At 43.6% G+C, this 25778-nt stretch overlaps 10 protein-coding genes across 12 annotated transcripts; 4 read left to right on the top strand and 6 right to left on the bottom strand.

The window, feature by feature from the left end:
• The first annotated feature begins 563 nt into the window (after positions 1-563).
• LOC6568991 (40S ribosomal protein S11) lies at positions 564-2470 on the top strand. Of its 2 annotated transcripts, none has more exons than XM_032741143.2 (5): positions 564-648; positions 1160-1285; positions 1380-1585; positions 1882-2168; positions 2373-2470. In XM_032741143.2, exons 1-4 carry the CDS (start codon positions 637-639, stop codon positions 2003-2005), a joined length of 468 nt encoding a protein of 155 aa, XP_032597034.1. In that variant the 5' UTR covers positions 564-636; the 3' UTR covers positions 2006-2168; positions 2373-2470. The 2 variants fall into 2 exon arrangements, with proteins under 2 accessions (XP_032597034.1, XP_032597035.1); XM_032741144.2 differs by lacking the exon at positions 1160-1285 and adding an exon at positions 922-1044 and having other exon boundaries at positions 586-648.
• A 196-nt stretch (positions 2471-2666) lies between these two features.
• Positions 2667-9318, top strand: LOC6568994 (proteasome-associated protein ECM29 homolog). The gene is made up of 10 exons (XM_032741141.1): positions 2667-2739; positions 2889-3019; positions 3124-4004; positions 4074-4556; positions 4613-5082; positions 5142-5504; positions 5568-6212; positions 6277-7538; positions 7606-7746; positions 7846-9318. Exons 1-10 carry the CDS (start codon positions 2709-2711, stop codon positions 9169-9171), a joined length of 5733 nt encoding a protein of 1910 aa, XP_032597032.1. The 5' UTR covers positions 2667-2708; the 3' UTR covers positions 9172-9318.
• Positions 9251-13590, bottom strand: LOC6568995 (probable cytochrome P450 6t3). Of its 2 annotated transcripts, none has more exons than XM_001995099.2 (3): positions 13442-13590; positions 9890-11127; positions 9251-9821 (listed from the first exon to the last, which is right to left on the bottom strand). In XM_001995099.2, the coding sequence occupies exons 2-3, from the start codon at positions 11120-11122 to the stop codon at positions 9540-9542; spliced, it is 1515 nt and encodes a 504-aa protein (XP_001995135.1). In that variant the 5' UTR covers positions 11123-11127; positions 13442-13590; the 3' UTR covers positions 9251-9539. The 2 variants fall into 2 exon arrangements, with proteins under 2 accessions (XP_001995135.1, XP_043072299.1); XM_043216364.1 differs by having other exon boundaries at positions 13446-13590.
• On the top strand, positions 11818-13462 carry LOC6569084 (probable cytochrome P450 6g2). The gene is made up of 2 exons (XM_001995100.2): positions 11818-13079; positions 13144-13462. The coding sequence occupies exons 1-2, from the start codon at positions 11823-11825 to the stop codon at positions 13429-13431; spliced, it is 1545 nt and encodes a 514-aa protein (XP_001995136.1). The 5' UTR covers positions 11818-11822; the 3' UTR covers positions 13432-13462.
• Positions 13591-14757: 1167 nt separating the features above from the next.
• On the bottom strand, positions 14758-16704 carry LOC6569085 (cytochrome P450 6g1). The gene is made up of 3 exons (XM_001995101.2): positions 16066-16704; positions 15202-16005; positions 14758-15138 (listed from the first exon to the last, which is right to left on the bottom strand). Exons 1-3 carry the CDS (start codon positions 16528-16530, stop codon positions 14830-14832), a joined length of 1578 nt encoding a protein of 525 aa, XP_001995137.1. The 5' UTR covers positions 16531-16704; the 3' UTR covers positions 14758-14829.
• Positions 16705-17606: 902 nt separating this feature from the next.
• LOC6569086 (cytochrome P450 6g1) lies at positions 17607-19982 on the bottom strand. The gene is made up of 3 exons (XM_001995102.3): positions 19181-19982; positions 18317-19120; positions 17607-18254 (listed from the first exon to the last, which is right to left on the bottom strand). Exons 1-3 carry the CDS (start codon positions 19442-19444, stop codon positions 17955-17957), a joined length of 1368 nt encoding a protein of 455 aa, XP_001995138.1. The 5' UTR covers positions 19445-19982; the 3' UTR covers positions 17607-17954.
• Positions 19983-20156: 174 nt separating this feature from the next.
• On the bottom strand, positions 20157-22611 carry LOC6569087 (methyltransferase-like protein 25). The gene is made up of 3 exons (XM_001995103.3): positions 22225-22611; positions 21966-22163; positions 20157-21202 (listed from the first exon to the last, which is right to left on the bottom strand). The coding sequence occupies exons 1-3, from the start codon at positions 22609-22611 to the stop codon at positions 20294-20296; spliced, it is 1494 nt and encodes a 497-aa protein (XP_001995139.3). The 3' UTR covers positions 20157-20293.
• LOC6569088 (small nuclear ribonucleoprotein F) lies at positions 21535-21962 on the top strand. Its single transcript, XM_001995104.3, has one exon. The coding sequence runs from the start codon at positions 21604-21606 to the stop codon at positions 21868-21870; it is 267 nt and encodes an 88-aa protein (XP_001995140.1). The 5' UTR covers positions 21535-21603; the 3' UTR covers positions 21871-21962.
• A 19-nt stretch (positions 22612-22630) lies between the features above and the next one.
• On the bottom strand, positions 22631-23056 carry LOC122322355 (protein LTO1 homolog). Its single transcript, XM_043216365.1, has one exon. It carries the CDS (start codon positions 23054-23056, stop codon positions 22631-22633), a length of 426 nt encoding a protein of 141 aa, XP_043072300.1.
• A 363-nt stretch (positions 23057-23419) lies between these two features.
• LOC6569090 (WASH complex subunit 1) lies at positions 23420-25330 on the bottom strand. Its single transcript, XM_001995106.2, has one exon. It carries the CDS (start codon positions 25204-25206, stop codon positions 23542-23544), a length of 1665 nt encoding a protein of 554 aa, XP_001995142.1. The 5' UTR covers positions 25207-25330; the 3' UTR covers positions 23420-23541.
• Positions 25331-25778: the final 448 nt, after the last annotated feature.

The raw sequence follows: 25778 nt of genomic DNA, 5'->3' as shown, positions 1-25778 counted from the left end.
AGTTTCAAGTAGCCTGGCTTGACTGTGGTTTAAAATGTTGCAAAAATCAAAGTCAATGTCAGGATGGTCACAAGGTCAATTGCTGAGCAAATTTTGCGGCAGCAGCTGAAATGCAAACATAGCACACAAAAGATTCGATGAAGCGGCAAAAAACTTAAGAGATTAAAGCTTTAAGGCAATGATACTTTTGAAATGAGCGCACGAAGACTAGAAGCAACCCTGCTCATATTTCTGCATTTCAAATAGAATTTCTAAGCGCGCTCAGGCTGAAACCAACTGTGTATAGAATACATAGAATCGATATATTTAATCGATTTATTAAAATATCGCAAGTTAAAATGTTCAATATGATAAGCATATCTATGTGCAGCAATTTCATAATTTCGTACTTTAAAATGTGATTTCAATGTCACGGTGAATAATGAGTGAATACCAATAAAATATAGTATTTCTTATGTTTTCTCAGAGTATGTAAAAATCGAAAACAAACATCACATATATCTACTCGTCACTGTTCCCACAATTCAGTCACGGTTACACAAAATATCGCAGTACAGCACTTTCGATAAGTAACTACTATAGGCATAACGCTCATCTCTAATTTAACGCGTGCTCTTTCTTTCCTCTTGCTCCAACATGGCTGATCAGGTAAGGCACCAAAAGTGTGTTCGAAATTAAATAAAATACAGCATTTAATGCGCTACACTATGATACAACCAAAGTGAATTGTGAAGTTAAGTGTGTTGTGAGTACACCCAGACAATAATTTTTACAGTACAAGCACTGCAAGTGCATTGTTTGGCAAAGACAAATTTACAACTCAGCTCATCGAGCATTCAACCTAACCAAACTTTTAGGCATGCTGAATATCTCACAACACACACAAAATGTGGAATAGCTATTTATTTTGATTGGTTGTAGCAAATGGAACGTGCGTTTTGCAAACAAAATGCGGTGCCGACAACGCGTCGCAAGAGTGTCAATGCAAAAAAGCGTTTGCGATTGCATCGTCAAATTGGCCTGGGCTTTAAAACGCCAGCCGAGGTAAGAGTTCCCAAAGCAAAATTGAACTAATTTGGTGCCCCCCTGTGTTGTTCTTTGTTCCAAATCCTGCCTGCAATCCGCACCTGCACCACACTCCATTTGTACTAAAAATCAGAACGAGCGCGCCTTCCAAAAGCAGTTCGGTGTTAACCTAAACCGTAAGGTGAAGCCAGGCATCACCAAAAAGAAGGTGCTCCGCCGCTACCGGGATGTTGGTCTCGGCTTCAAAACCCCACGTGAGGTATGCATGAATCCCAGAAATAAAAATAGAAAACCTTTGTTAAATTCTGTTAAATTTATTAAATACTAAAACTAATGCCATCCCTCTCTCACAGGCCATCGATGGTACTTACATTGACAAGAAGTGTCCCTGGACGGGGGATGTGAGAATTCGTGGCCGCATTTTGACTGGTGTTGTGCGCAAAACTAAAATGCAACGCACTATTGTCATTCGACGTGATTATCTGCACTTTGTGCGCAAATACAGTCGTTTTGAGAAACGTCATCGCAACATGAGCGTCCATTGCTCACCCGCATTCAGGTTTGTTTAAATATTTTACTCACCCAATTGCCATTTTTGCTGCGCTTATTTACGCAATCTGGCAACTCTTCAAACTGCAGATTTAACTTAACTTTGAATTCGCCCAGCCAGCAATAAGCGCAGCACTTAATATTAATTTATAGTGATGATAAAATCATGACGGTCTTCATAAAACAAATTGCTGAAGCAACTTGACTCTTTTTACGCAAAACGTAAAAATATATTCACAAAAAATGTAATGGGCTTATTCGAGTTGCACATTTTAATCACATTCATTTCTGTTCTTGCATTTGCAGAGATGTTGAGCACGGCGATATCGTCACCATTGGCGAGTGCCGTCCGCTCTCAAAGACCGTGCGCTTCAACGTATTGAAGGTGAGCAAGGGTCAGGGCGCCAAGAAGAGCTTCAAGAAGTTTTAAGTGAAGGACAACCAACCACTGCGGAAGAAAACAATATTTGTAGCATTATTCTTTTTGAATAAAACAAAAAAAAAAACCTATGTAAATTTAATCATATTTTCTGTGTAGATTGTCGAGTCTCATTTCAGCATTATCAAGCAGCAGTTGGACGAATTCTGAAAAGGTGTGTCTTTTATCCTCGTTGAATTCATATTTTAATGCTTGTATTCTGATGATAAAATCATGACGGTCTTCATAAAACAAATTGCTGAAGAACCTTGACTCTTTTTACAGAAACTGTAAAAAACTGAAATTTATCAACAGTTATTCGCAAATCCAAGAAATTGTATATTTTTTATTAATGTTCTTGTTATATTATTTTTTACAGATTGTGAACGTGGACTTGGAAAAATGAATTTTATATTTCACAGCTTATAATTCTGTTCGTTAGTTCGAAATAAAAATAAAAGCCGCCTAAAATAACAATTGCTCAACTTATTTACTTGTTTGAAAGTGGATTTTTTAGGAATAGTTCGAATTTCAATTGAAATTTTAGCAATCATTCGAAATTTAAATTGCGCGCCTCAAACATTGCACAAGTAAGAAGCAGAACGAATGACTTGCTATTCTGGTAGTGGGGCAACGCTGCTAATTCTCAGCTGTTGCACTGCACTGGCAACGCTGCCAGACGCTAAACAAAAAAAAGAAAAGAAAGATAAGCAAAATGGAAACAGCGGGTTCTGGTGCAGAAATTGGTAAAAATACAATAGATTTACAATAGTCAGAAACACAAAATATATGAATAAGCCAAGTTTGGTCAAAACTATGAGAATTGGGCAGACGCAAGTAAATTACAAAGCTGTCTACAACATTTTTTCGCAATCTTTTGTTGTTTTTGTCGCAGAGCTCCTGGAGCGCGTTTTACTTCGTCTGGGCAATGCGGATAGTGATGAGAAGCTGGAAATAGCTGTCGGCAAGTTCCTGACGCCCGTCATACTCAAAATCAATTCGCCCCACAATGTGGTGCGCACAAAGGTAAAACGAGACATCGCCGCCGGCAACTGCTGCATGACTCTGCACAAACTTATGCAAAAATTGTACTCGAAAAATTGACACAAATTGTTATCAATTTCAATTAGGTAGTTGAGGTGCTGACACATATTAAGCGACGCATCACATCGCGTGGTCAGGTCCAGATACCGGTGGAGGCTCTGCTTGAGCAATATGCGGCCAAAGATAGCACCACATTCTTAAAGAATTTTGCCATCATCTTTATTAGCATGGGTTTTCCGCGGCTGCCGCTGGAGCAGCAAACAGCGCTGGCCGCCAAACTCTTGGGCTGTGAATCGAATCTGGAGAACTATCAAGATAAGCTGTTCACACTGCTGCTGCCCGTGTTGTGTGACATGAAAATACCCGACGATCCGGCACAGCGTTCAGAGCTGCTTAAGCTTGAGGATAAGCCTGCAATTAGTGGCAGTTTCTTGGCTCTGCTGCAGGATGTGCTGCTGCTGCCGTACGGCATCACACAGGAGCAGGATGTGCCGCCTGGATTAAGTCCATATAGTTTTAAGCGTGTCATTGCAAACAATTGGCGTGCCGAGGAGCTGGAGAAGATCAAGAAGGGCATTGTGCGTTTTCTCTGCGCCAGCGTCTTTAGCGACAATGAGATCTTTGTGCTGCTCGTCGTCGCCTCGGCAGATACACGCTTTAGTGTTGCAACGCCTGCCATTGCCGAGCTGAGCAAATTGTGTACCATGCTGGATTTTAATAGTGCAGTGCTCACCTCACCGCTCTACACACTCTTCATTGGCAATCAGTGCCAGTTGGCGGAGCGTCAGACACGTCCATGTTGCGCTCGTGTGCGCCAGAAACTGTTGCAATATCTAATCAAGTGCCGCAGCAAGGCCATCAATGTGGGCAAGGGCCTGCAGGTCATCTTCGATGGACTCTTTGGCACCAACACGAATCAAAAGTGCAAAGTGCTCGCGCTGCAATTCACAGAGTTGGTGCTGAGAGAGTGAGTTTAAATAATATTTAAAATATGAAAGTTGTTATAAATTATACATTATCCATTCTCAATTTACAGCGGTCCACGCGACGTTGTGTCCAAAGTATCCAAAGTGATGCTCACTGGCATCACCAAGGTAATTGGACGCGACACTGTTGAACCGAATGATGTGCAGAATGCAGCATATTCGGCATTGGCGCAACACGCACGCAGTTTTCCCCAGGATGTTAGTCAGGATCTGAAGTTGGTGTTGGGCTATTTTAATAATTTGGCCACTTGCACACCAGACTTGCATAGTTCCATACGCGAGGCATTGGTGTCGATGGCGCCCGCATTTGCCTGGCAAACCAAAACCAAATCGGATGCCATGGACGTGGACAGTGGAGAGTCGTGTGAAGTGCAGCTGGATGGACAGCAGCATCTGTTGCTCGCGATGCTGCTGGATAATGCCGAGTCCAAGATACAAATTGTGCAGAATGTGACGAGCGTTTTCCTCACCAGCTGCTATCCAGAATTTTATGCCCCGGCGCGCTATTTACTGCTGCTCATTGCAGGCGAACGGTGAGCGGAGTTTATTAACGAATTGTAAATGAATTAAATGTATTATTTGCTTATAGCAATTCACTGCGTGAGAATGTCACAACTTATCTGTATGGCACTTCGAAGAAAGATCATGTCAACTACAGCATGCTCTCCTCGATTGAGCAGACGGGCAAGCAGCACACAAGTGAATCCATCAGTGATTTCAATCATCTGTCGCTGGAGCAGCGACGTGTGGTGTTGCCAAGTTTTCATGTGATGATGGCCCATGTTCATGACATGGCCAATAAACGACTGAAGAAGAGCAACGCTTGCGTTATCTATGGCCGTACCAAGCTACCCTACAGCTTGGAGGTCTATGAGGAGATGCTAGATTATTTGCGACTCTGTTTGTGGTATTCAGCCGGCGTTGTTGCCGCTCCGGGCGATGAGAAGCATACGTATGAATTGCGAAAATACATAATTACTAACTATGACGAGGATGAGTCATCGAATACACTGCATCAATATCTACTATTCGTGCAACGAGGCGTCGAGGCGAAGCGCAGTTAGTTGCTGTCTGTCCAGATTCTACTCTTAACTCAATAATTCTCTTTCCAACTGCAGCTGAGTCGAGTCTCTTGTGTCTCTATGATCTGTTGAATGCGGCTCCGGAGCTATTTGCACCCAAGCAGCTGCATCTGCTTGAACCGTTGAGCAACTCTTTGAAGGATGTCTCCGAAACGATGCGCGCTAATGTCTCCCAGGTCTACGGCATACTCTGGGCCTATGGGTTGCCCGATGATAAGTTCGATGCGGAGGTGGGCGATTGTCTGACCAGTTTGACCCAGAAATCGCTGGAGCACAAGCATGGCTGGCTTTTGGTCTTGGGTCATGCATTCAATCGCAAAATTGAGCAATTAAAGCAGCAGAATTCTAGCAAGGATTACGGCAAGTGGCCGCAGTTTATCAATGCTGTCAAGATTATTGGTGAGTGAAGGAACTGAACTCTAAATCTGTCACTTGCAATTCTAAATCTGCAATCTTCTCCAGCTAAAATGCTGTGCGAAACTCAATGGCTGCTTGTGTCGGCGGCCGTTAAGTGCACCTCGATGATTGGCAAAACGGTGGAGATACCCAATGTTCAAGTGGAAATCCAAGTGCAGTGCAACGATAACGACAATGACAACGATGACGAAGAGCTGGCCGAATTCAAGAATATTGAGGCCTCCACAAAGATGATAATTTTTGGCGTCGTCTTTCAATTGTTGCGCAGCACTTCGTTCCGCCAGAAGATCCGTGAGGAGGCTGCCAAATGTTTGGGCTATTTGGCTATTGGCGATGGTGCACACTTTACCAAACGCAATCTGGATAAGTTTCTCACGTTGGCCAAAGTGCAAAAGGATGCTGCACTCAATATTGCCATTTCGGAGGCCATTGTGATCACATTGTGCGGCTATGATGTGAATCGTGGTGTGCCCGCAGAGAATTTCCAGAATCTACACTGCACCGATGCGGAATTTGAGCAATTTCTGAATGCTTTGATTCGTCTGGTGCCCGAACCGAATGCTCAATCACGTCAGGCCATCTCGGTGTGGCTGCTGGCCGTCGTAAAGCACTGCAGCAATCGTCCAGCAGTGCTCAGCAAGAAACAACTGCTGCAGTTCGCCTTCACCGAGCTGCTGTCCGATGATAGCGGTAAGTTGGGATCACATTTAGAATTTGCAACTCGTATTTATAATCTTGATCTTTGACCTTATAGAATTTGTGCAGGATGTGGCGTCTCGCGGTTTGGGCTTGGTCTACTCGCTCTCGGATTCCGGCAGTCAAACGGAGTTGGCCAATTCTCTGTTGGATCAATTGATTGGTGGCAAACGGCAGGTGAATCAAGTTGCTGGCGATACGGAATTATTTGCCGAGGGCATGTTGGGAAAGACACCAACTGGTGGCAATATAACGACGTATAAGGAACTCTGCTCCCTCGCCAACGATCTCAATCAGCCGGACATGATCTATCAGTTTATGCAGCTGGCCAATCACAATGCCGCTTGGACCAGCAAATTGGGCGCCGCCTTTGGATTGAAAACGCTCTCAGCAGAGTCACGTCAACAGATGCAGCCATATCTGGGCAAGATAATACCGCGTCTATATCGCTACAAATACGATCCGACGCCAAAGATACAGAATTCGATGATATCCATTTGGGATACGATTGTCAGCGATTCCAAGGAGATAACCGAGCAGTATTATTGGGAAATACTACGTGAACTACTCGATAATTTAACCTGTACGGAGTGGCGTGTGCGGATTGCCTGCTGCCTGGCCGTGAGGGATCTGTTGAAGCGACCAAATGGTTTGCGTTTGCGCACCGAGGAACAGTTGCCCACAACTACTGCAGCAACTCCAAACAGTCCGCGTCGCGTTACACCCGATACGATGGAGGTGGATGAGCCGCCCGAGCCCGAGTTGCGTGAGCTCTGGTTTCAGCTGTTCCGCGTCATGGACGACATACACGAGGGCACACGCATGACGGCACATGGCACAGCGTCATTTCTGGGCAAGCTGTGTGTGCTGGCTGCATCGGCGGAGCATGGCAAATCTGGCACAGCTGTGGCTGCTTCGATACTACCCTATTTGCTGGAGACGGGCGTCGGCCACAAAGTCGCCGATATACGCAATGTCAGCATTAAGACCATCTCGGAAATGATTGAATCGTCGGGTGCTCTAATTGCCCCACATCTGGCCACGCTCATACCATGTCTGCTGCGCGCCACCGGCGAGTTGGAGAACACAAAGCTATCGTATGTGTCCACACGTCTGGGTGCGGACAATGAGGCACAGGAAGCGGTAGACAGTTTGCGTGCGGAGGCAGCCAAATCGCATCACACAATGGAGACCATCAACAAGTGTGTGCGCTTCATTGACTACCAGGTGCTGGAACGCATGACGCCCGAACTGCTCGAGCTGATGAAGACCAGCGTCAATCTGGGCACCAAAATTGGTTGTGCTCACTTTGTCTGTTTGGTGAGGCTCACTCCTTAAAATGTATCTACTTTTCCTGCGTCACATTTAAACATCTTTCCGCTTTCAGGTCAGCATTCGCTTGGGCAAAGAGATGACGCCGTTGGTGGGCAAATATCTGGGCGCCTGCTTTGGCGGCATCAAAGATCGCAATGTCACCGTGCGCAAATACAATGCCAGCGCCATTGGACATCTGATGGGTCTGGCCAAGGTAAGTTGGCTTCCATTACTACTCCTATTTCTCTATTTATTATTATTATTACTATGGATTATTTGATCTGTACCTAAATAATTTCTCTCTTCCACAAAGGAACAATCCATTAAGAATCTATTTGGCAAGCTGGACGAGCTGTATATGGAGCAGCCGAGCAATCGTTCCATAGCGCTAACCATACAATCGATAAACAAGCGTCATCATGAGCTGCTCAAGGACTATATGGACTGTATGCTGCCGCTGATCTTCTTTGCCATGCACGAGGAGCAGAACGAGGAGAACAAGGCCAACATTGAGTTGTGGAAGGATCTGTGGAATGATATAAGTCCCGGTGATGCGGGCATCCGTCTCAATTTGCATGTGATCATACCCAAGTTGGAGTCGTCGCTGACCGATGCCAGCTGGTCACGCAAATCGCAGGCGGCCAATGTTATTCAGAATATTGCGATGCGCCTGAGCCACAGCCTCGAGATGGGGGATCGTGTGCGTCTAATCCGGCTGCTGCTTAGTGGCCTCCAAGGACGGACATTTGAAGGCAAGGAGCGATTGCTGCAGGCGCTGGCTGCACTCTGTAAGAATCTGGATCGCCAGCACGAGATCTGTGGCAACATAATTGAGGCTGCGATGCGTGAGGCACGCAAACAGGAGCCCATATATCGCACCATGGCACTGGCGGCTCTTGGCGACATCCTCGATGTGCTCGAGGCCGATCGCTTTGAGGAGATCTACAACATGATCTGGTATCTGCTAGAGAAGAAGGAACTGCGCGCCGCCGACTCCGATGATGATGATGATCATCAGCTGGCTGGCTGCAGCAATGCCAGCAAGGATTTAACAGCCGATGAGCGCAATAAACGCGCCCAAACGCTCAACAAACTGAAGGAGGTCGTCTGGGAGACTTTGGGCAAATCGTGGCCCAAGCATGCAATTGAGACCCAGCATCGATATCAGCTCTTCTTCGCAGAGAACTGCTCCAGCATTCTGAGCGAGAGCACACGTCCGGTGCAGGTCAGCCTGCTGGCTGCCCTCACCAAGTATATTGAGCGCCTCTATATTTTCGATGAGGCAGCCAAGCTGCCCGAGTTGCCGTTGGAGCGCAATAATCTTGAAAAGAAACCGAAAACGGAGACAACACCGCTGCAGACACGCGAAGCGATCGTGCAGAAGATTTGCAGTGATGTCCTTGCGGCGGTCACCCTTGCCGCCGCTGTGCCCCATACGGGCCTCAAGAAAGAGGCGCTTAACATTGTCTTGATGCTGATCAAGCGATTGAGTCCGAGCAGAGATCAGGCCACGCTGGCGCTGCTCAAGCAGAACTTTGAATCGAATCTGGCCAAATTTCAACGCGATTCGGCGCCCGAGGTACGCTGTCGCATCAAGGACATCGAGGAGAAGCTAAGCAAACTCGACCATCCTAACTAATAAGCAATAAAATAATAAAAAAAAACTTTACAATCAGATTGGAAACCAAGCGGAAAACGTACTTTGGAACAGGGTCGAATTGAATTATTTATGTAACGAACAGAATAAAAATAATTTATACTTTGAAACAATAATGTACTAAAGCGACTACCTGAGGTTTTTTACTTAATATATTTATATATATATATGTATATACATTTGGCCTTGCGTGCATCTTCAACCGGTTTCAAGTGATTTTCGATTTTCTCGTGTCAATTTCTAATTGGATAACAAAGTATGTCGCACTTACTTGGAGTCTACTGATGAATGACAAGTATATCACAGCCACTAAGTAATTTATAGATAGTATATAATAGTATTAGGTAATACTACAGGGGATCGCGACAGAAATGCAAATACAGCTCATCCAAAGACTCTAGCATAAAGGTATGGGGATTAAAGCGTATTTCGGGCACTGTCTGAGCACAGAACTCAACGCGATATGTTTTCAAAATGTGAGCCACGCCCAGCTTCAACTGCAGCAAACCGAGACGACTGCCTATACAACCATGTGGACCCGCACCAAAGGGTATAAAAGTCATGGGCGTAATCTGTGTGATATGCTGCGGTGCAAAACGTTCCGGATTAAAGTGCAAAGGGTTCGGCCAGTACTAAAAAAAGAAGATTGAGAATTTCGATAAAGATTTCCATGATTTGTAAAAGTCAACTCCACACTCACCTTCTCATCTCGCTGCAGGCCCAATATGGATATATAGGCTGGCATGCCGCACGGTATCACAAAATCAATACGCGGCCGCAGCGAGAAACCTTCTGGTTGGGTGCATTCTCGATTGATAAAGGCAGCAGCGGGATATAGACGCAGTGCCTCCAGGCAAACCATTTTCAGATACGGCAACTTGACAGCTGTCTCATAACTCAAGTTGAAAGAGTCACCAAAGGCTGAGTGCAACTCCTGCCTTAAACGCTGCTGCAACCTGGGCTGCTTGGCCAACTCATACAGGGTGAAGGCCAGCAGAGCTGAGGATGTCTCAAAGCCAGCGAGCAGAAAGATGCCCGCTTGCGAGGCAATGAAATCCTCATGATGAACATAATGTTTGGCCGGCCGTCGGCCTTGCAACTGCTGCAGATGATCAATGAGATCATCACCAGACTCGGATTTGGTATGCTGGCTTACTAATTGTCTCATGAATCTGGCATATGGCGTGGAGAAGACCTTCGCGCGCAGCCAACCTGTCCATTGTGGCAAAAAGAAGATGCTCATAAAATGGAGCAACTTCATCAAGTCGGGTTTAAAGAGCTGCTTGGCCTGTTGCCGCAACTGCGATTGATTCTGCCGCAATCCTGCCCCATTCCAGCTGTAGAACAGTTTCCCAGTCACATCCGTCGTGTAGAGTTGACACATTTCACTCAGGGGCAACACACGTTCCGCTTGACCACACATATTCCGCTCCAGATGCTGTTCGAGATCGTGTAGCACCTCGAGGATCAAAGGATACATGCGCTGCTTTATGCGTCCACTGGTAAAGAGCTGCGACATGCACAGTCGACTCTCACGCCACTGATGATATTTGGCCAGTGGCAGAGTCAGTGCACCCATCGCATCATGTCCAGCATCGGCGGCTTCATAGCGATTGAGAAATCTATTGAAATCCTTGACAAGCACCAAGCGTATAATTTCCGGATCGCGTAGTATCAAAGCGGGTGTTTGAAAGACAAAGAAACCAGCTAGCTTCTCCGCTTCAATGCGCTCATCTGCATAAATATTCTTGAAGAGATCGCCAAAGGAGATGTGCAGCAGGAGCAGCTGCCTGAGATGACCCAATGGCGTCCAGACAGAGGCCGGCAAATAAGGCAGCCTATGGCGACGAAAGTAGCTATAACTCTTCTTTAAATGCAGATAGATAAAAAGGAATATCAGGAGTAGCAAAACTGGTACGATGAAATGCAGCATACTGACTGTAAGGAGAAGGGTTTGGAGGATTATTAATCTAAAATGTCTTTTTATCATACTACTTGGTATATATAAATATAAAAATATATTCTTATCTAATAAATATTTTTCTTAATAATAGAAAATATTTTTTTAAATAAAATGCAGACCATAATTTAAAGAAAAAATTACGTATTGAGTCTAGTTCAAAACCTCAAAAACTAATGTTTATTTATTGTATAAGCAACAAATAAATCCATTTTAGAGTTCTCGTTGTACACATATGAAGAAAAAACCCTGAAAGTTAAACATATTTTTTCAATATTTTCGAAAAATGTAACCTGATATAAATAAAAGAAATAACCTGGTTTTTGAAAATATACTTTCTGAATAACAAGGTGAGTTTCCTCTGACGCCAAAAGTATGGCGAATATCTAAAACTCAAGGCGATGTTTTTCTATTATTCAGTATTTATTTATATATAAAAATTCTATTCCTAAAACTTGTTATCCACTTCATCTATTACATAAATGAGCTACCCATTATGAAATATGCAAGGTCAGAAACAAAACGCAACTAAACAATAAAAAAAACACATTCATTGAGGAAAACGGTTGAACCCATAGATGAACCCTAAAAGATATCTATTTCAGCCGAAACCCTCAATGGATCTTTCTGAAATATTAGAACTCAGTAGCTGAATCCCACTCGGATTGCGAAGATGGCATTTGGAACACTGCTACTGCTGCTGATCATCATCCTGGTGAGTGGCTATTATTTTCTGCGACAACACTACGATTATTGGATACGTCAGGATGTGCCACAATTGGAACCGTCGCTGTTCCTGGGCAATTTGGGTGGGCTGTTGAGCATGCAGAGCAATCCGGCGGATTTCATTGCACAACTCTACAATCATCCGGATGCCCAGGATAAACCCTTTGTGGGCATTCATGTGTTCCACAAGCCAGCACTGCTTCTACGCGATCCTGCGCTGATCAAACGGATTATGGTCAAGGATTTTCCCAAGTTTGCCAATCGATACTCGAACTCGGACTACAAAGGGGATCCGCTCGGCTCACAGAATATATTCTTTCTCAAGAATCCGGCTTGGAAGGAAGTGCGTCTGAAGCTATCACCATTCTTTACCAGCACTCGCCTGAAGCATATGTTCCCGCTGATCAACGAGGTCGGTTGCAATCTGGATGCGTATTTGAGGCAACAGCCGCTGCACAATGAGAGAGCCCGCTGCTTCGATCTAGAGGCCAAGGAGCTGTGTGCTCTCTACACCACAGATGTAATTGCCACGGTTGCCTACGGTGTCCAGGCGAATAGCTTCACTCAACCGAATAGTGAATTTCGACGACATGGACGCGCCATCTTCGAGTTCAGTTGGAAGCGTGCCGCTGAGTTTACTTTGGTCTTCTTCCTGCCCCAACTGGTGCCCTATTTGGGCTTTAAGGTGGTGCCCGCTGAACCCACTGCATTCATGCGCAAGACCATCAACTATGTGATTGCTGAACGGGAGAAATCGAAGCAGCCAAGGAATGATCTAATCGATCTACTCATTGACTTCAAGCGTAGCTCCAAAAATGCCGACAATCAATTTGTATTCGAGGGCGATATCCTCGTTGCACAGGCAGTGCTCTTCTTTACCGCCGGCTTCGAATCCTCCTCATCCACAATGGCCTTTGCCATGTACGAGCTGGCCAGGAATCCCAGCGTACAGCAACGTTTGCGAGAGGAGATCAAGACGGCATTGATTGCCAGTGGTGGATGCGTAACGCAACAATTGATTGAATCCTTGGAGTATATGCAAATGACATTGCAGGAGGTGTTGCGGATGTATCCACCATTGCCGTTCCTCGATCGCGAATGCACCAGCGACAATGGCTATTCGCTGGCGCCCTTTCACAAATTCCGGGTGCCCAAGGGCATGCCAATTTATATACCAGCCTATGGTCTGCACATGGATCCGCAGGTAAGCCCAACAGTCTTAACAAATTGTAATCTAATTAATTCTCTTGTACCCTTCTGCCTTGCAGTACTATCCGGAGCCACGACAATTCCAGCCGGAACGTTTCTCGGCCCGTAATCGCAAGGAGCACACTCCTTATACCTATATGCCCTTTGGACTGGGTCAACATGGTTGCATTGGGGAGCGCTATGGCTTCCTCCTGGCCAAGGTGGGCTTAGTCTATGTGCTGAGGAATCATCTGGTGACCACCTCGGAGCGTACACAGCGACGCATGAAACTGGATCCCAAGGCGATAATACTACAAGCCGCTGGTGGAATACATTTGCGGCTGGTGCGCGATTCCTTGGGTGTTTAATTCAACTTACTCACTCAATGGGATGTCGGATGTGGGTTGCGGGATGTGGGAGTGGAGTTCGTTTAGATCGCCACAACGAATGCTTTTCAACTAAGTTCGAGTTTTGCGTGAGCTGTCATTTTAAATTACCTAACAGCAAAATGCGAATTTTGATTGACTGTTTGCGTGTCACAATTTGAATGAGTGGTGGAAGATGTAGTTGAAAGTGCTCCAAGTGGAAAGTTGAGTCTGAAGGTTCGCCCCCTTCACTGAATATAATCAAGTTACTTGATTCTGTCATACAATAACACATTAACTTATCTAACAAGATTTCAGCTCGTTTGTTATACTTTCGGCACCAAGGGTATTATTATTTTTCAGAGTGTATATTGCTAAAATTAGGGTTTATCTTTTTTTTATTTCAGGTTAAACTGCTTTTTTAATTTATAACAAATATGTGCATTTTTCAGTGTGTTTTCATATGCGTAGAAGGAGAACTCTAACATTATATTTTTGTTGCTTATATTATCAATAAACATTAGTATTTTACCAAAATCAAATAATTATATTAAAAACCCGACGATCTTGCGGCAATGCCAACTGAACTTTAATATAAAAGACGAGCCTTTCAATTTCATTACTTTTTTCTACATTTTAGAAAGGATTTATTCTAAAAATGACACTTCGCATTTGCACTTTCTAGAAATACTTTTCTTTTCAATAGAACTGCTGACTTGCTTTCTAATTTTTACAAATAGTTTTCCTTCTATTTAGAAATTGATTCTAAAAACATGATTAACTCTTTAATTTTTAGTACGATTTGCGATCAGCAATTAGCAATTAAGAAATTCTCCTTAACATAGTTCAAATACCGGATCGGAATCGCCCTAATTACACCAAATTAAAACGATGTGGGTTCCGGGATATTCTCCTCCAGTTGTTGTATAGTTTCAGTTCTCTCCTCTCAATTTATTTGTTGTGAAGTGTATAAATAAGTTAAACTATTGCCGTTTTAGTTGATTTATCTTACACCGATAAAATTGCGCAAATCAAATCAAATCGATATTAAAATGGCACTTAAATAATAAGATTGTGTGCCTTGTTACTAATGTTGTTATTATTGTAAAAACAATATTTGCAACACACGCGAAGCGCAAATTCGTCAAAATCAAGGCCGAATTGGCAGCTGTCAGGGTAGGTCAGACACCCAACCGATTAAATTATATTATAATCATATCTTGAAAGCACTCAAAATGTAATCAACATTTAATAAATCAAAAAACAACATTTTATATAACAAAAAGACCCCTGTCTAGCCACATTTGATAAGCTTATCAGTTGTTTACCTTTCATAATAAAAATTATTTTCTTTTATTATCATCAAAAATGCTTAAAACTAATCATTTGCAGATTAGAATATCACAAAGCTTGAGCTGCCCTATCATCGTAGAATCTATCGTTAACAATCTCCAGAAACATGCCCGACTTCAACTGCAGCACAAAGGTCTTCGGATCAAAGGTGATGTCCTTCGGCGTCTGTGAACAGCAGCGAACATAATGATTCTTAAGGATGTGGACCAAACCCAGTTTAGTCTGAAGCAGGCCAATGCGACTGCCAATGCAGTTATGTGGACCCAGACCAAAGGGCTGATAGGCCATGGCCTCAATAGTCTTACGATTCTCAGGAGAGAAGCGTTCGGGATCAAAAACATTAGGATTTGGCCAGTACTGAAAAGAACGAAAGGTAATGAATCTGAATATTAGGAGGATTTAGGACAACTCAAAACTCACCTTGGGATCACGTTGCAGTCCGTAAATTGGTATAAACACAGGCGTCCCGTTCTCCAGTTGGAAATCGTAGTGTGGTTTGAGTGAGAGATCTGGCTGACCCTTGATGCCCTGATATTCACGATCCAAGAAAGGAAGAACAGGGTACAAACGCAACACCTCATCGACAACCATCGACAGATATTCCAAGGAATTGATTTTCTCATAGCTCAACTTGCCACTGCCCTCCTCAAGGAAAGCATTGTTGATCTCCCGGCGTAAGCGATCCTGCAGCTCTGGCTGCTTGGCCAGCTCCAGAAGACCAAAGGCCATTGTGGACGATGAAGTCTCAAAGCCAGCTGTAAAGAAAACTCCGGCCTGAGCCACCAGAAAGTCCGGAATGTTGGCCAAATGTGGTTTGTTGGGCTGCTGGGCTGCCTCCTTGCGCAGACCCACAAGAACATCAATTAAATCATTCCTCATAGTTCCCGTTCGCTCTCTTTCCGAGATCACATGGCCGATGGTCTTGCGTATAAAGTTCGAGTACTCTTTCGTGAAGAACTTAATCCGGAGGAGCGACACAAGCTTAGGCAGAAAGAACACCGTAAAGAAGTCTTTGCTGCGGGACACAGTACCCTCCAACACTTTTCGTCCTTCTGTCCGAAATTCAGCATCAGGATTCGTCAAGCTATTCGCACGCACCCCAAAAGCAATAGTGGCAATAGAATCTGTGCTGAATCTCGAGCACGTGTCCTTGATCTCCACAATGTTACTGGCGTCCTGACCAGTCTTCTGCTGGGCGAGATGCGCTTCTAAATCGTCAGCAATCTAGAAATTTTTGCGGCTTGAGATTTAATACAAAATTATTTCCAAAGAGTCAGAACACACCTCCTGCATCAAAGGATACATTTGCTTCAGCTTTCCGCTGGTGAAAACCGGAGTCAACTTCGACCTTATCTCCTTCCACTGTGGATTGCGCACAAAGAAGAGATTGTTGTTGCCCAAAGCATCGCCATGTGGGTCACAGCGAGCATAGCGATTGGAGAAACGTTGAAAGTCCTTTATCATCACGGATTTGATTAGTTCGGGCTCGCGTATAACTAATGCTGGCTTGTTTAACACATAGATGCCAACTACAGCCTCGTCCTGCATCTTGGGATCATTGTACACCTCTGAGATGTGCAGGCCAAACGAGTTCTTTTGCGTAAACACCGGCGAGGTATTCCCTATAATCGGCGTGGGCTGGATATAGGGTATTCCCTTACGCTGCCAATAGCTGTGACTGCGCTGAAACCACAAATAGATGGCACTCAGTGCGCCCACAATCAGAAAAAGCCCCTCCGTTAAGGCCATTTCTTTGGGGCTATCAGAAAATAATTCTTTTTAAAAAACTGGAAACTTCACACTGATCTGATAATATTATGGCAGATCCTTAAGCCCACAAAATCTAATATATATTTATATATATAATTGATCAAATTGAAATCGCACGTACGACCGACAATTAAGACGTCTAGAACAACATTGAGAATAACTTTCAGTTGAGTGCTCGTTTTTATAGGCAATCGTTTTGCAAAAGATTACACAGCAACATGCGAAACAAACAAGTTTATAACTGTTCAAAAATATAATAATGAAAGCGAAAGCTTATAGCTTTAATCTCTGTGTACTCTGCACCATTATAATTTTTCTCAAATCTCTATATGACGTTCCCTTCCAATTTAAATTTTTGGGGTTAGATGGAACGATGGTGGCTTCACAAGTTTTTGAATGATATTATCCAATCTCAAATTAATCATATATTGTTTTACAAATTTTCATATATATATATATATATACATATATATATATATATATATATATATATATATATATCTTGATTTAGATTGATTTTTTTAAATAGTTGAAAGTTCATATAATTTTATTTTAATATTTTAGATATATGGCAACTGTGTTTAGGGTATCTCATAGTCGAGCTCAATTGATTGAAGCACTCTTTGTTGTTTGGCTATTTACTTAGCACTCAAGTGATTAATCATTTAATCAATCCTCAACTTACTCGAAATACAAAGTATTCATTAAATATTACATTGTAGGTACATTTGTATATTAATCAAACAGTTCATAAAATGATGTTTACACTTTTGAGAAATTGATTTAAATATTAATCTGTAAATATAAAAATCAAATACAGTGATATTCTTACACATAGTCAATTTGGTACTAAATCTTATATTTAAATGTTTTTGCTTTTGTATTCAAAATATTAATGCAATGCGATCTCTAAAAAATTAAATATTATTTTAGTAATTATGTAAACGAGTGTCATATGTAAAGATTTCTTCAATTATATAGTACATAAAATAGCACGATTTCATACATTGTTGTAGCTTTTATCAGTTAGAAATTTGAAAATAAAAACAAATCGCTTCAAAGTTCTCAAGATAATTAAATTTGATACTGATAAGCTAAGCCGGTTTTTATTGGTGGCCAACAAGCTTGCGTCTTATGAAGGAGAACTGCTTGCCATATAATATTTTTAGATAGTAATTTTACTTTACATTTTAATATAAGTGCATTTAGGTTGTTAAATGAAAACATTTATGTTCATTCGTATGACATAATGCCAGGTGCTTAAAGTTCAAACTGGCCAGATTGCAATTAATAACAACAAATATAATTTAATAAGAACACTTTGATTATTACAAATATTTCTTCAAACAAATTGATAGCAGTTTATCTATCAAATGTCCATGGCACATAAAATATCATAAAATTTATTCTGCCATATTAACGTAGAGTCTATCGTTAACAATCTCCAGAAACATGCCCGAATTCAACTGCAGCACAACGGTCTTCGGATCAAATTCGATGTCCTTCGGTGTCTGTGAACAACAGCGAACATAATGATTCTTAAGGATGTGGACCAGACCCAGTTTAGTCTGAAGCAGGCCAATGCGACTGCCAATGCAATTGTGCGGACCCAGACCAAAGGGCTGATAGGCCATGGCCTCAATTGTCTTACGATTCTCAGGAGAGAAGCGTTCGGGATCAAAGACATTTGGATTTGGCCAGTACTGAAAGGAACGAAAGGTAATGAATCTGAATATTAGGAGGATTTAGGACAACTCAAACTCACCTTGGGATCACGTTGCAGTCCGTAAATTGGTATAAACACAGGCGTCCCGTTCTCCAGTTGGAAATCGTAGTATGGTTTGAGTGAGAAATCTGGCTGACCCTTGATGCCCTGATATTCACGATCCAAGAAAGGAAGAACAGGGTACAAACGCAACACCTCATCGACAACCATCGACAGATATTCCAAGGAATTGATTTTCTCATAGCTCAACTTGCCACTGCCCTCCTCAAGGAAAGCATTGTTGATCTCCCGGCGTAAGCGATCCTGCAGCTCTGGCTGCTTGGCCAGCTCCAGAAGACCAAAGGCCATTGTGGACGATGAAGTCTCAAAGCCAGCTGTAAAGAAAACTCCGGCCTGAGCCACCAGAAAGTCCGGAATGTTGGCCAAATGTGGTTTGTTGGGCTGCTGGGCTGCCTCCTTGCGCAGACCCACAAGAACATCAATTAAATCATTCCTCATAGTTCCCATTCGCTCTCTTTCCGAGATCACATGGCCGATGGTCTTGCGTATAAAGTTCGAGTACTCCTTCGTGAAGAACTTAACGCGAAAGAGTGACACGAGCTTAGGCAGAAAGAACACCGTAAAGAAGTCTATGCTGCGGGCCACAGTAGCCTCCAACACTCTTCGTCCTTGTTTCCGAAATTCAGCATCAGGATTCGTCAAGCTATTCGCACGCACCCCAAAAGCAATGGTGGCAATTGAATCTGTGCTGAATCTCGAGCACGTGTCCTTGATTTCCACAATGTTACTGGCGTCCTGACCAGTCTTCTGCTGGGCGAGATGCGCTTCTAAATCGTCAGCAATCTAGAAATTTTTGCGGCTTGAGATTTAATACAAAATTATTTCCAAAGAGTCAGAACACACCTCCTGCATCAAAGGATACATTTGCTTCAGCTTTCCGCTGGTGAAAACCGGAGTCAACTTCGACCTTATCTCCTTCCACTGTGGATTGCGCACAAAGAAGAGATTGTTGTTGCCCAAAGCATCGCCATGTGGGTCACAGCGAGCATAGCGATTGGAGAAACGTTGAAAGTCCTTTATCATCACGGATTTGATTAGTTCGGGCTCGCGTATAACTAATGCTGGCTTGTTTAACACATAGATGCCAACTACAGCCTCGTCCTGCATCTTGGGATCATTGTACACCTCTGAGATGTGCAGGCCAAACGAGTTCTTTTGCGTAAACACCGGCGAGGTATTCCCTATAATCGGCGTGGGCTGGATATAGGGTATTCCCTTACGCTGCCAATAGCTGTGACTGCGCTGAAACCACAAATAGATGGCACTCAGTGCGCCCACAATCAGAAAAAGCGCCTCCGTTAAGCCATTTCTATAGCAGTTGTAGATAATTGTCTGCCGTGAATATTTGATTGCTATCAAAGAAATAAAACTTAATTATTTCTTTCTGCACTGGACACTTGAAACTGATCTATTAATTTCAAGTATTGTGGCGGCTCTTATCATTTAGAAGATTGAACATAAAAACAATTCTCTTCAAAGTTCATAAGATCAGATATAAATAAATTTTACATTGATCAGTCAAACTAATCTGTTATATAATTGAATAAAGATGTACAAAAAACACATCTAACCGTTTATATAGTTTGAATAAATTTGCCCTTGAAATCGCGCGATCGACCGACCATTGACGCGTCTAAAACCACATTGAGAATCAGTCGAAGCTGAGTGCTCGTTTTATGAGCAAAACAACAGCTAACAGCTTGATAGCTGCTATAAATAAATTGAGTAGAAACATTGGCATAGCTGATAGCAGAAGCGAAATCTGTACATCCCACTCAATTTTCTTTTCAATTACGTACTTCATAACACATATAATACGTTCGATTGACATATAATATATTTTATAATCAATTGTACATTGCAGACATTATGCCTATCTATACAATCATATAAGCTAGTTATTCTTAAAGTTTTATCTGTCGAGTGATTAATGTAGCTTCTAAGCACTGTAGTGGTCTAAGGCTTGATAGCAACTATCGCGTAATGCCTGGGCGAAATAACCGGATCAAATAAATCAACAAGATGACTGTGCCGATAGCCCAGTTCCTTGAGATACAGCAGACGATCCAATAATATAAGTTTCTCAAGAACCGGGCCAAATGACATGCGCAGAAGATAAAACAATGATAGATAATGACGATCTAGTTCGTATTGTTGTTCCAACAATTGGAGCTCCTCCTCATCCACAGCTGCAAGCCAAGGGGCACTTATTTTATCGGCACACTTTTGAACATATTCCACAAAACCGTTGAATTTACGCACTTTGCCCACTTGCAGTTCATTCTTCAAGTGGGGCGCATGGCGACAAACCAAGAGTTCGAGCAATGAGCGATAGTAGAGTGTTATATTGGGTAATTCCTTGGCTGCGATTGTGCGCTCCATGGACTGGGCGGCAAGCATTCGTGCATTTCGTCCGAGGCGTAACTGACGACTCTGTAGATAGTTGCTCAGTGGAAAACCATAATCCGTTTGCTGCTCCATCAAGGCTTTATTGCCAAAGAATTCGTGTTGCGAGTAACGTTCACGTAACAAATGATAACAGCAACCTACGTTGCAAAGGATGCGACATTCCTGCTGGGCATGAAACACCTGCAAACAGGTGGCTGCCAAATTTCCACAGGTGTGCAGACCAGTTAAACATATTTGGGGGCTGTTTCGGGCTGCCTGGGCCTGCTCGAAGTGCTCCTCTATCAGAGCCGTCAATTTCAATTCAGTTGTAATAAATCTAGATGTGGTTTTATAATTGTCCGGTGGGGGCGTAATTATAGATTTATCCACTTCTGACTTCTGCTTTTTGCCGCGTCTGGCTGGTTTTATTCCTTGACTCTCCAGATCAGCGCGTTCCGTTAAACCATTCCATGCGCGCTATTTAAAAAAAAAGAATAGGTACAGTTGCAAATCAATTCGATAGAAACACACCTTCCAACACTGCTTACTTGATAATAGAAAACGTTATAAAGGCGGATTAATGAATGTAAATCAATGAAACCAAAATAATAGATTAGCACACTTATCACACACCTTATACTGTTTTGATAAATAAATTCTGTGCATTACTCAATTTTTAATTGCTGTTTATTATTTATCGAGCAGAGCACACCGCACACACATTTGCCAACACTGCACACTTGACGCTTGAACAACCCTGTCTATAAGCAGCTGTCAGTTCTTGCTGCTTGCACGACGCGAAAACGTTTCTAGCCGGCAAAGTATATTTTGCGCGAATTTCAGTTTTCACCAAAATAAATAATAATTAAAAAACCAAAATGTCGGCTGGCATGCCCATCAATCCAAAACCATTTCTAAATGGTCTAACCGGCAAGCCGGTGCTCGTCAAATTGAAATGGGGCCAGGAATACAAAGGATTTCTAGTGTCCGTCGACGGCTACATGAATATGCAGTTGGCCAACACTGAGGAAGTTATCGAGGGCTCTGTGACGGGAAATCTAGGCGAAGTCCTGATACGCTGTAACAATGTGCTCTACATTAAAGGCATGGAGGATGACGACGAGGAGGGCGAGATGCGCGATTAACACAAAACAACAAAAAAACATTTTTAGCATTAAGTGTAACAATGAATGATAGTAATGGAAATAAATATATATTATTTATATATATAAAAACATACCTGTAGCTTGCGATTGCGTGTCAACGCGTTTTCAGTGTTTGATATATTGGCATCAATGCCCAGCACACGATGCCCAAACTGAAGTGCCAATCTCGACGAGAGATACCCTTTACCATCGCCAGCATCGACAATATAACAATTTGCTGCTGCTGAGCTACTTTGGACGAGTTTGTTAACTAATGCCGCGGTTAGTTCCACCTATTGAGACAATCATTTAACCTTATACAGACACTGTTCTTTTCCAGCCAGGAACACGTACCTCATGACACTTTTTGGCGCTCATAAATTCCCGTATGCTTAGCTGCTGCGTGTCTGTGCTTGCAGCCAGTAGCTCTTCCACTTGTTCCACTGTTGTCAACAACTCCGAGCAGCATTTGAGTCGCTGCCGCTCGGCTGCAGCTAAAAATTTTGACAACGCTGGGAATTGCTGTGAGTCACATTCAGTGTGCCAAAACAATTTCTCTATGGCCAGATTTATGTCAATATCACTGCGCAGCTCAGCTCGCACTGCATCGGGTACAAACTGGAGCCAATGATTGTCCGTTAGATAGTTGACCATGTGACAATTGACAAACTTCCAATGCGGGTCCAAATATTCCAATAAACGATCGATGGAACGCTGCAAGTCTGCTACGTTGGGAGTCATTTTTAAGCCGCTGTCGCCACTAGAAACTGTAATCCTTCCGTTGCTCTTGTGCTAAGCTGCCACTCTGCTTCTGCTGCTTGTTGCCAAGCTGAGCGCAGAAGCGTCGATGAGTGTTGCGAATGTGTTCAATAGCGCCAATGATATCTGCTTCAGGATCGTCGTTGGAGCGCGGAAACTGCTCGATGAGTTGCCGCAACTGGTGCAATGTGCGCTGCACTTTTTCCGTATGCTGTTGTTGTTGTTGTGCCACCACTTGGCCGTAAATGGCACCCAATTCAGCGCCAAGTTGCACGCCCTGCGCGTAGCCAAGTTGATAGCCCTCGTGATTTCCTTGGGTGCGACCCTCGCTGATGCCCTCCTCGTAGCCCTGGCGAGCGTGTTTCTCCTCAGTCAGCACAATGTCGTCGAACAGATCGTTTATATCGCGCGACGCTGCGTCGGACATCGTTGTGTTCCCGTTGTGGGTCAGCACTTATCGAAACTAACTTTGTCGATGTCGATAGCAATGAGCAACTAGTTGCAGCAGTATTCCCATTTTTCAACACTTGAATTATTAATGTTGACAAAAAGACAATCAGCTGTAAATAGTTTATCAACAGAGCAATAATGAAGGTCTGCGTACAGATAGAAAAAAAATCGATAAGGAAAAAATACGAATAGCGAAAATTTTCTTATATTTTCGGTTTAGAGGGACTGCAAAACTGAAATCCACTGTTAAGCTGTCTAGATTCCGTAAACAGCTGTCCAACGCTGTCAAAACAATGAATTATCGGCAGACCACCATAAAAGCAATTGCCAACACCAGAAGTAAAATGTTCTATAATTTTAATGCTCGATCTGCCCTGTTATTTTTTTTTAATAATTTACACTAATGCTTAAAGCAAGGCACATAGCTGGAACTAATATAATTCTAATGCGATTCGTTTACGACTACTCATCCCAAGCAGCGGCATCATCATCGTCATCATCATCCGAATTGCGCTCATCGCTGGAAATGGAAACTTTGCTTTGCTTCTGCACAATAATCTTGGACAACTGCAGCATCATGGGATTGCCCGATTGTTCCGCCGGATTCTGACTGCCGGAGATGCCCTTGCGACGCAGCATCAGTTTATTATGCAGATCCGCCATCAAATCCCCGCCGCTGCTATTCGCAGCCCCTGATCCACCTGCCCGGGAACGTGTCGCAAGATTCGCAGCATTATTTTGTGTATCTACCACATCCAGATCAATGGGCGCTGCAGCCCGCAAGCGGCCGCCATGTGCACCTCCCGCCTTACGTATGGCATCCATCAGCTCCATACGCGGATCGGCGGGCGGCGGAGCCCGGGAACTTGGTATATTCAATGGTGTTTGCACTGACGGCGATATTGGCTTGATGACGCCATCCGTTGGAAAATTCTGCTCTGCAAATGCTGCCGGTGGCATGAGTTGAGGAGGAGGTGGTGGTGGTGGAGGTGGCGGAGGAGGGGGAGGTGGTGGTGGTGCAGCAGTTTTTACACCCTTTGGCGGCACCGTTCGATGGTTGTTCTTCCTGGTCATATGGGTTTGGGCAGCCAACGCCTGCACCGTTATCGCCTGCTCCATTTCAATAGCTTTCTCATCCTCCGGTTGCGGTTCGGGTTCGTTTTCATTTAACCCCGGCAGATCTGGCAGATCGACAAACTGATGCGATGGCGCAATGGGCGTCTGCTCCTCCACAGGCTCGTATTGCAGATCATTCGCAATGCCCGGCAAATCCGGCAAATCTAGTGGTACATCAATTGCTGGCGCTGCCAAAGCAGCTGGCGTATAACGCAAATCTCCAGCGGGTGTGGCCAACTTGATGGTGCCATGGGAGAGTGAGTGTGGGGCCGGTGCCAGCAATGCACTTGACCTGGCAGCTACAGCGGGAGTAGCACGCTTGTGGCTGCTCCTCTGCGGTGGCAATGTGCGTTTCCAGGCATTGAGATCCTCGTTGCCATCCTGGCCACCGGCATAGGCAAATTCGTTGGTATTGAAACGCATCAATGTCGGCACCGATTTCGTTTCCGGCAGCGTACCCAAACCCGCCATGCGATTGGTTTGCTGACGTTCGACGACAAGCGGCGTTTCCAACTGTTCCTCGCCGCGCACATGAAAGAAAACCGTGTCCAGCTCGGCACCCGATGGCTGCTCCTCGAGTGCATCATTCAAGTTATTAGTGTGACGTCGTCGCTGCGAAAATTCAGCTGGAACTGCTGCTGCTGACGACGTCGACGTCTCCATTGATGTTGGCTTTTGGTGATCAACAACCTGGGGAAATGTTGCCGAGATGTTGATGTTCAGTGTCGAGGTACCAGGAAAGCGGGCGGGCGCGTAGATTTTGATTGATTTCTTGGAGCCGACGAGTGCATTAATTTTTGCTTGCGCACGCAAGACTCGCTCATTAATTAGCTGAACGTGGACACCATTTCTTGCCAAGCGAGCATCGATGCGCCCAAAAATTGAGTTGATAGTTTTGTTTAGGCAGTCGAGCGATTGGGCTGCTCTGATTATTGTTTCCTCGTGCTGTAGATCCGTTGGAATTATCGACACCTGGTAGGCGCTGTGCACACACCTATCGCTCTCCTCCATTTTTGGGCGTAGCACTTAAAATTTGTTAATTTCATTAATCACTTATTTTCCATGGTCGCTTAAACTGCGATCCAAATCAACAGCTGGTTGTTTTGTGTGCGGCGTTGCCAACACTTCTTTTATTGCTATGTAAACCGCTATCGATATTTTATGCTATATATCGAATAAAGAATGCCTATCGTTCAGTTAATCGCGTCAGTGTGCTTATCACTGACATCACTAGTGCACACTCATCAAATTCATTGAAGTTGTTACGTGAAAAAGTTGTCAAAGGCTGATTTTGTTTAGTTTTAAAAGTGCTCAATTCATATTTTTACTGCATTAAAAGTGCGTTTAACTGTACAAATGTATAATAATATAGCAAAGGTATGCTTGCCACCAAATTTCAATTGAATGCAAATTGTTCTTAAACCAAGCGTGTGCGTGTGTGTGTGTGGGTATACAACATAAACGTGGCTACTGCAATGAAAATTATGGCGAAAAACATCGAAATCATCAAAATCTAAACAATACTAACGCAAAAGTGTACATTTGGCAATTGTTTGCATTAAATATCGACCTTTTCAAGAAGC

The sequence above is a fragment of the Drosophila grimshawi genome, unplaced genomic scaffold, assembly GCF_018153295.1.
Source record: "Drosophila grimshawi isolate 15287-2541.00 unplaced genomic scaffold, ASM1815329v1 contig_1367, whole genome shotgun sequence".
NCBI lineage: Eukaryota > Metazoa > Arthropoda > Insecta > Diptera > Drosophilidae > Drosophila > Drosophila grimshawi.
This window is presented reverse-complemented; position numbering and strand designations above follow the sequence as displayed.

Coding starts and splice junctions, on each gene's coding strand:
- LOC6568995 (XM_001995099.2), bottom strand. CDS start 11,122: ATGCTGCATTTCATCGTACCAGTTTTGCTACTCCTGATATTCCTTTTT. Junction 9,822..9,889: donor GCCTGCAGCGAGATGAGAAG/GTGAGTGTGGAG, acceptor TTCTTTTTTTAG/TACTGGCCGAACCCTTTGCA.
- LOC6569085 (XM_001995101.2), bottom strand. CDS start 16,530: ATGGCCTTAACGGAGGGGCTTTTTCTGATTGTGGGCGCACTGAGTGCC. Junction 16,006..16,065: donor TGTATCCTTTGATGCAGGAG/GTGTGTTCTGAC, acceptor AAAAATTTCTAG/ATTGCTGACGATTTAGAAGC. Junction 15,139..15,201: donor GACTGCAACGTGATCCCAAG/GTGAGTTTTGAG, acceptor CGTTCTTTTCAG/TACTGGCCAAATCCTAATGT.
- LOC122322355 (XM_043216365.1), bottom strand. CDS start 23,056: ATGTCCGACGCAGCGTCGCGCGATATAAACGATCTGTTCGACGACATT.
- LOC6569088 (XM_001995104.3), top strand. CDS start 21,604: ATGTCGGCTGGCATGCCCATCAATCCAAAACCATTTCTAAATGGTCTA.
- LOC6568991 (XM_032741143.2), top strand. Junction 1,286..1,379: donor GCTTCAAAACCCCACGTGAG/GTATGCATGAAT, acceptor CCTCTCTCACAG/GCCATCGATGGTACTTACAT. Junction 1,586..1,881: donor CATTGCTCACCCGCATTCAG/GTTTGTTTAAAT, acceptor TTGCATTTGCAG/AGATGTTGAGCACGGCGATA.
- LOC6568994 (XM_032741141.1), top strand. CDS start 2,709: ATGGAAACAGCGGGTTCTGGTGCAGAAATTG. Junction 7,539..7,605: donor GTGCTCACTTTGTCTGTTTG/GTGAGGCTCACT, acceptor TTCCGCTTTCAG/GTCAGCATTCGCTTGGGCAA. Junction 7,747..7,845: donor ATCTGATGGGTCTGGCCAAG/GTAAGTTGGCTT, acceptor TCTTCCACAAAG/GAACAATCCATTAAGAATCT.
- LOC6569090 (XM_001995106.2), bottom strand. CDS start 25,206: ATGGAGGAGAGCGATAGGTGTGTGCACAGCGCCTACCAGGTGTCGATA.
- LOC6569086 (XM_001995102.3), bottom strand. CDS start 19,444: ATGCAGGACGAGGCTGTAGTTGGCATCTATGTGTTAAACAAGCCAGCA. Junction 19,121..19,180: donor TGTATCCTTTGATGCAGGAG/GTGTGTTCTGAC, acceptor AAAAATTTCTAG/ATTGCTGACGATTTAGAAGC. Junction 18,255..18,316: donor GACTGCAACGTGATCCCAAG/GTGAGTTTGAGT, acceptor CGTTCCTTTCAG/TACTGGCCAAATCCAAATGT.
- LOC6569087 (XM_001995103.3), bottom strand. CDS start 22,611: ATGACTCCCAACGTAGCAGACTTGCAGCGTTCCATCGATCGTTTATTG. Junction 22,164..22,224: donor GCGCCAAAAAGTGTCATGAG/GTACGTGTTCCT, acceptor TTGTCTCAATAG/GTGGAACTAACCGCGGCATT. Junction 21,203..21,965: donor CACGCAATCGCAAGCTACAG/GTATGTTTTTAT, acceptor TTTTTTAAATAG/CGCGCATGGAATGGTTTAAC.
- LOC6569084 (XM_001995100.2), top strand. CDS start 11,823: ATGGCATTTGGAACACTGCTACTGCTGCTGATCATCATCCTGGTGAGT. Junction 13,080..13,143: donor GTCTGCACATGGATCCGCAG/GTAAGCCCAACA, acceptor TCTGCCTTGCAG/TACTATCCGGAGCCACGACA.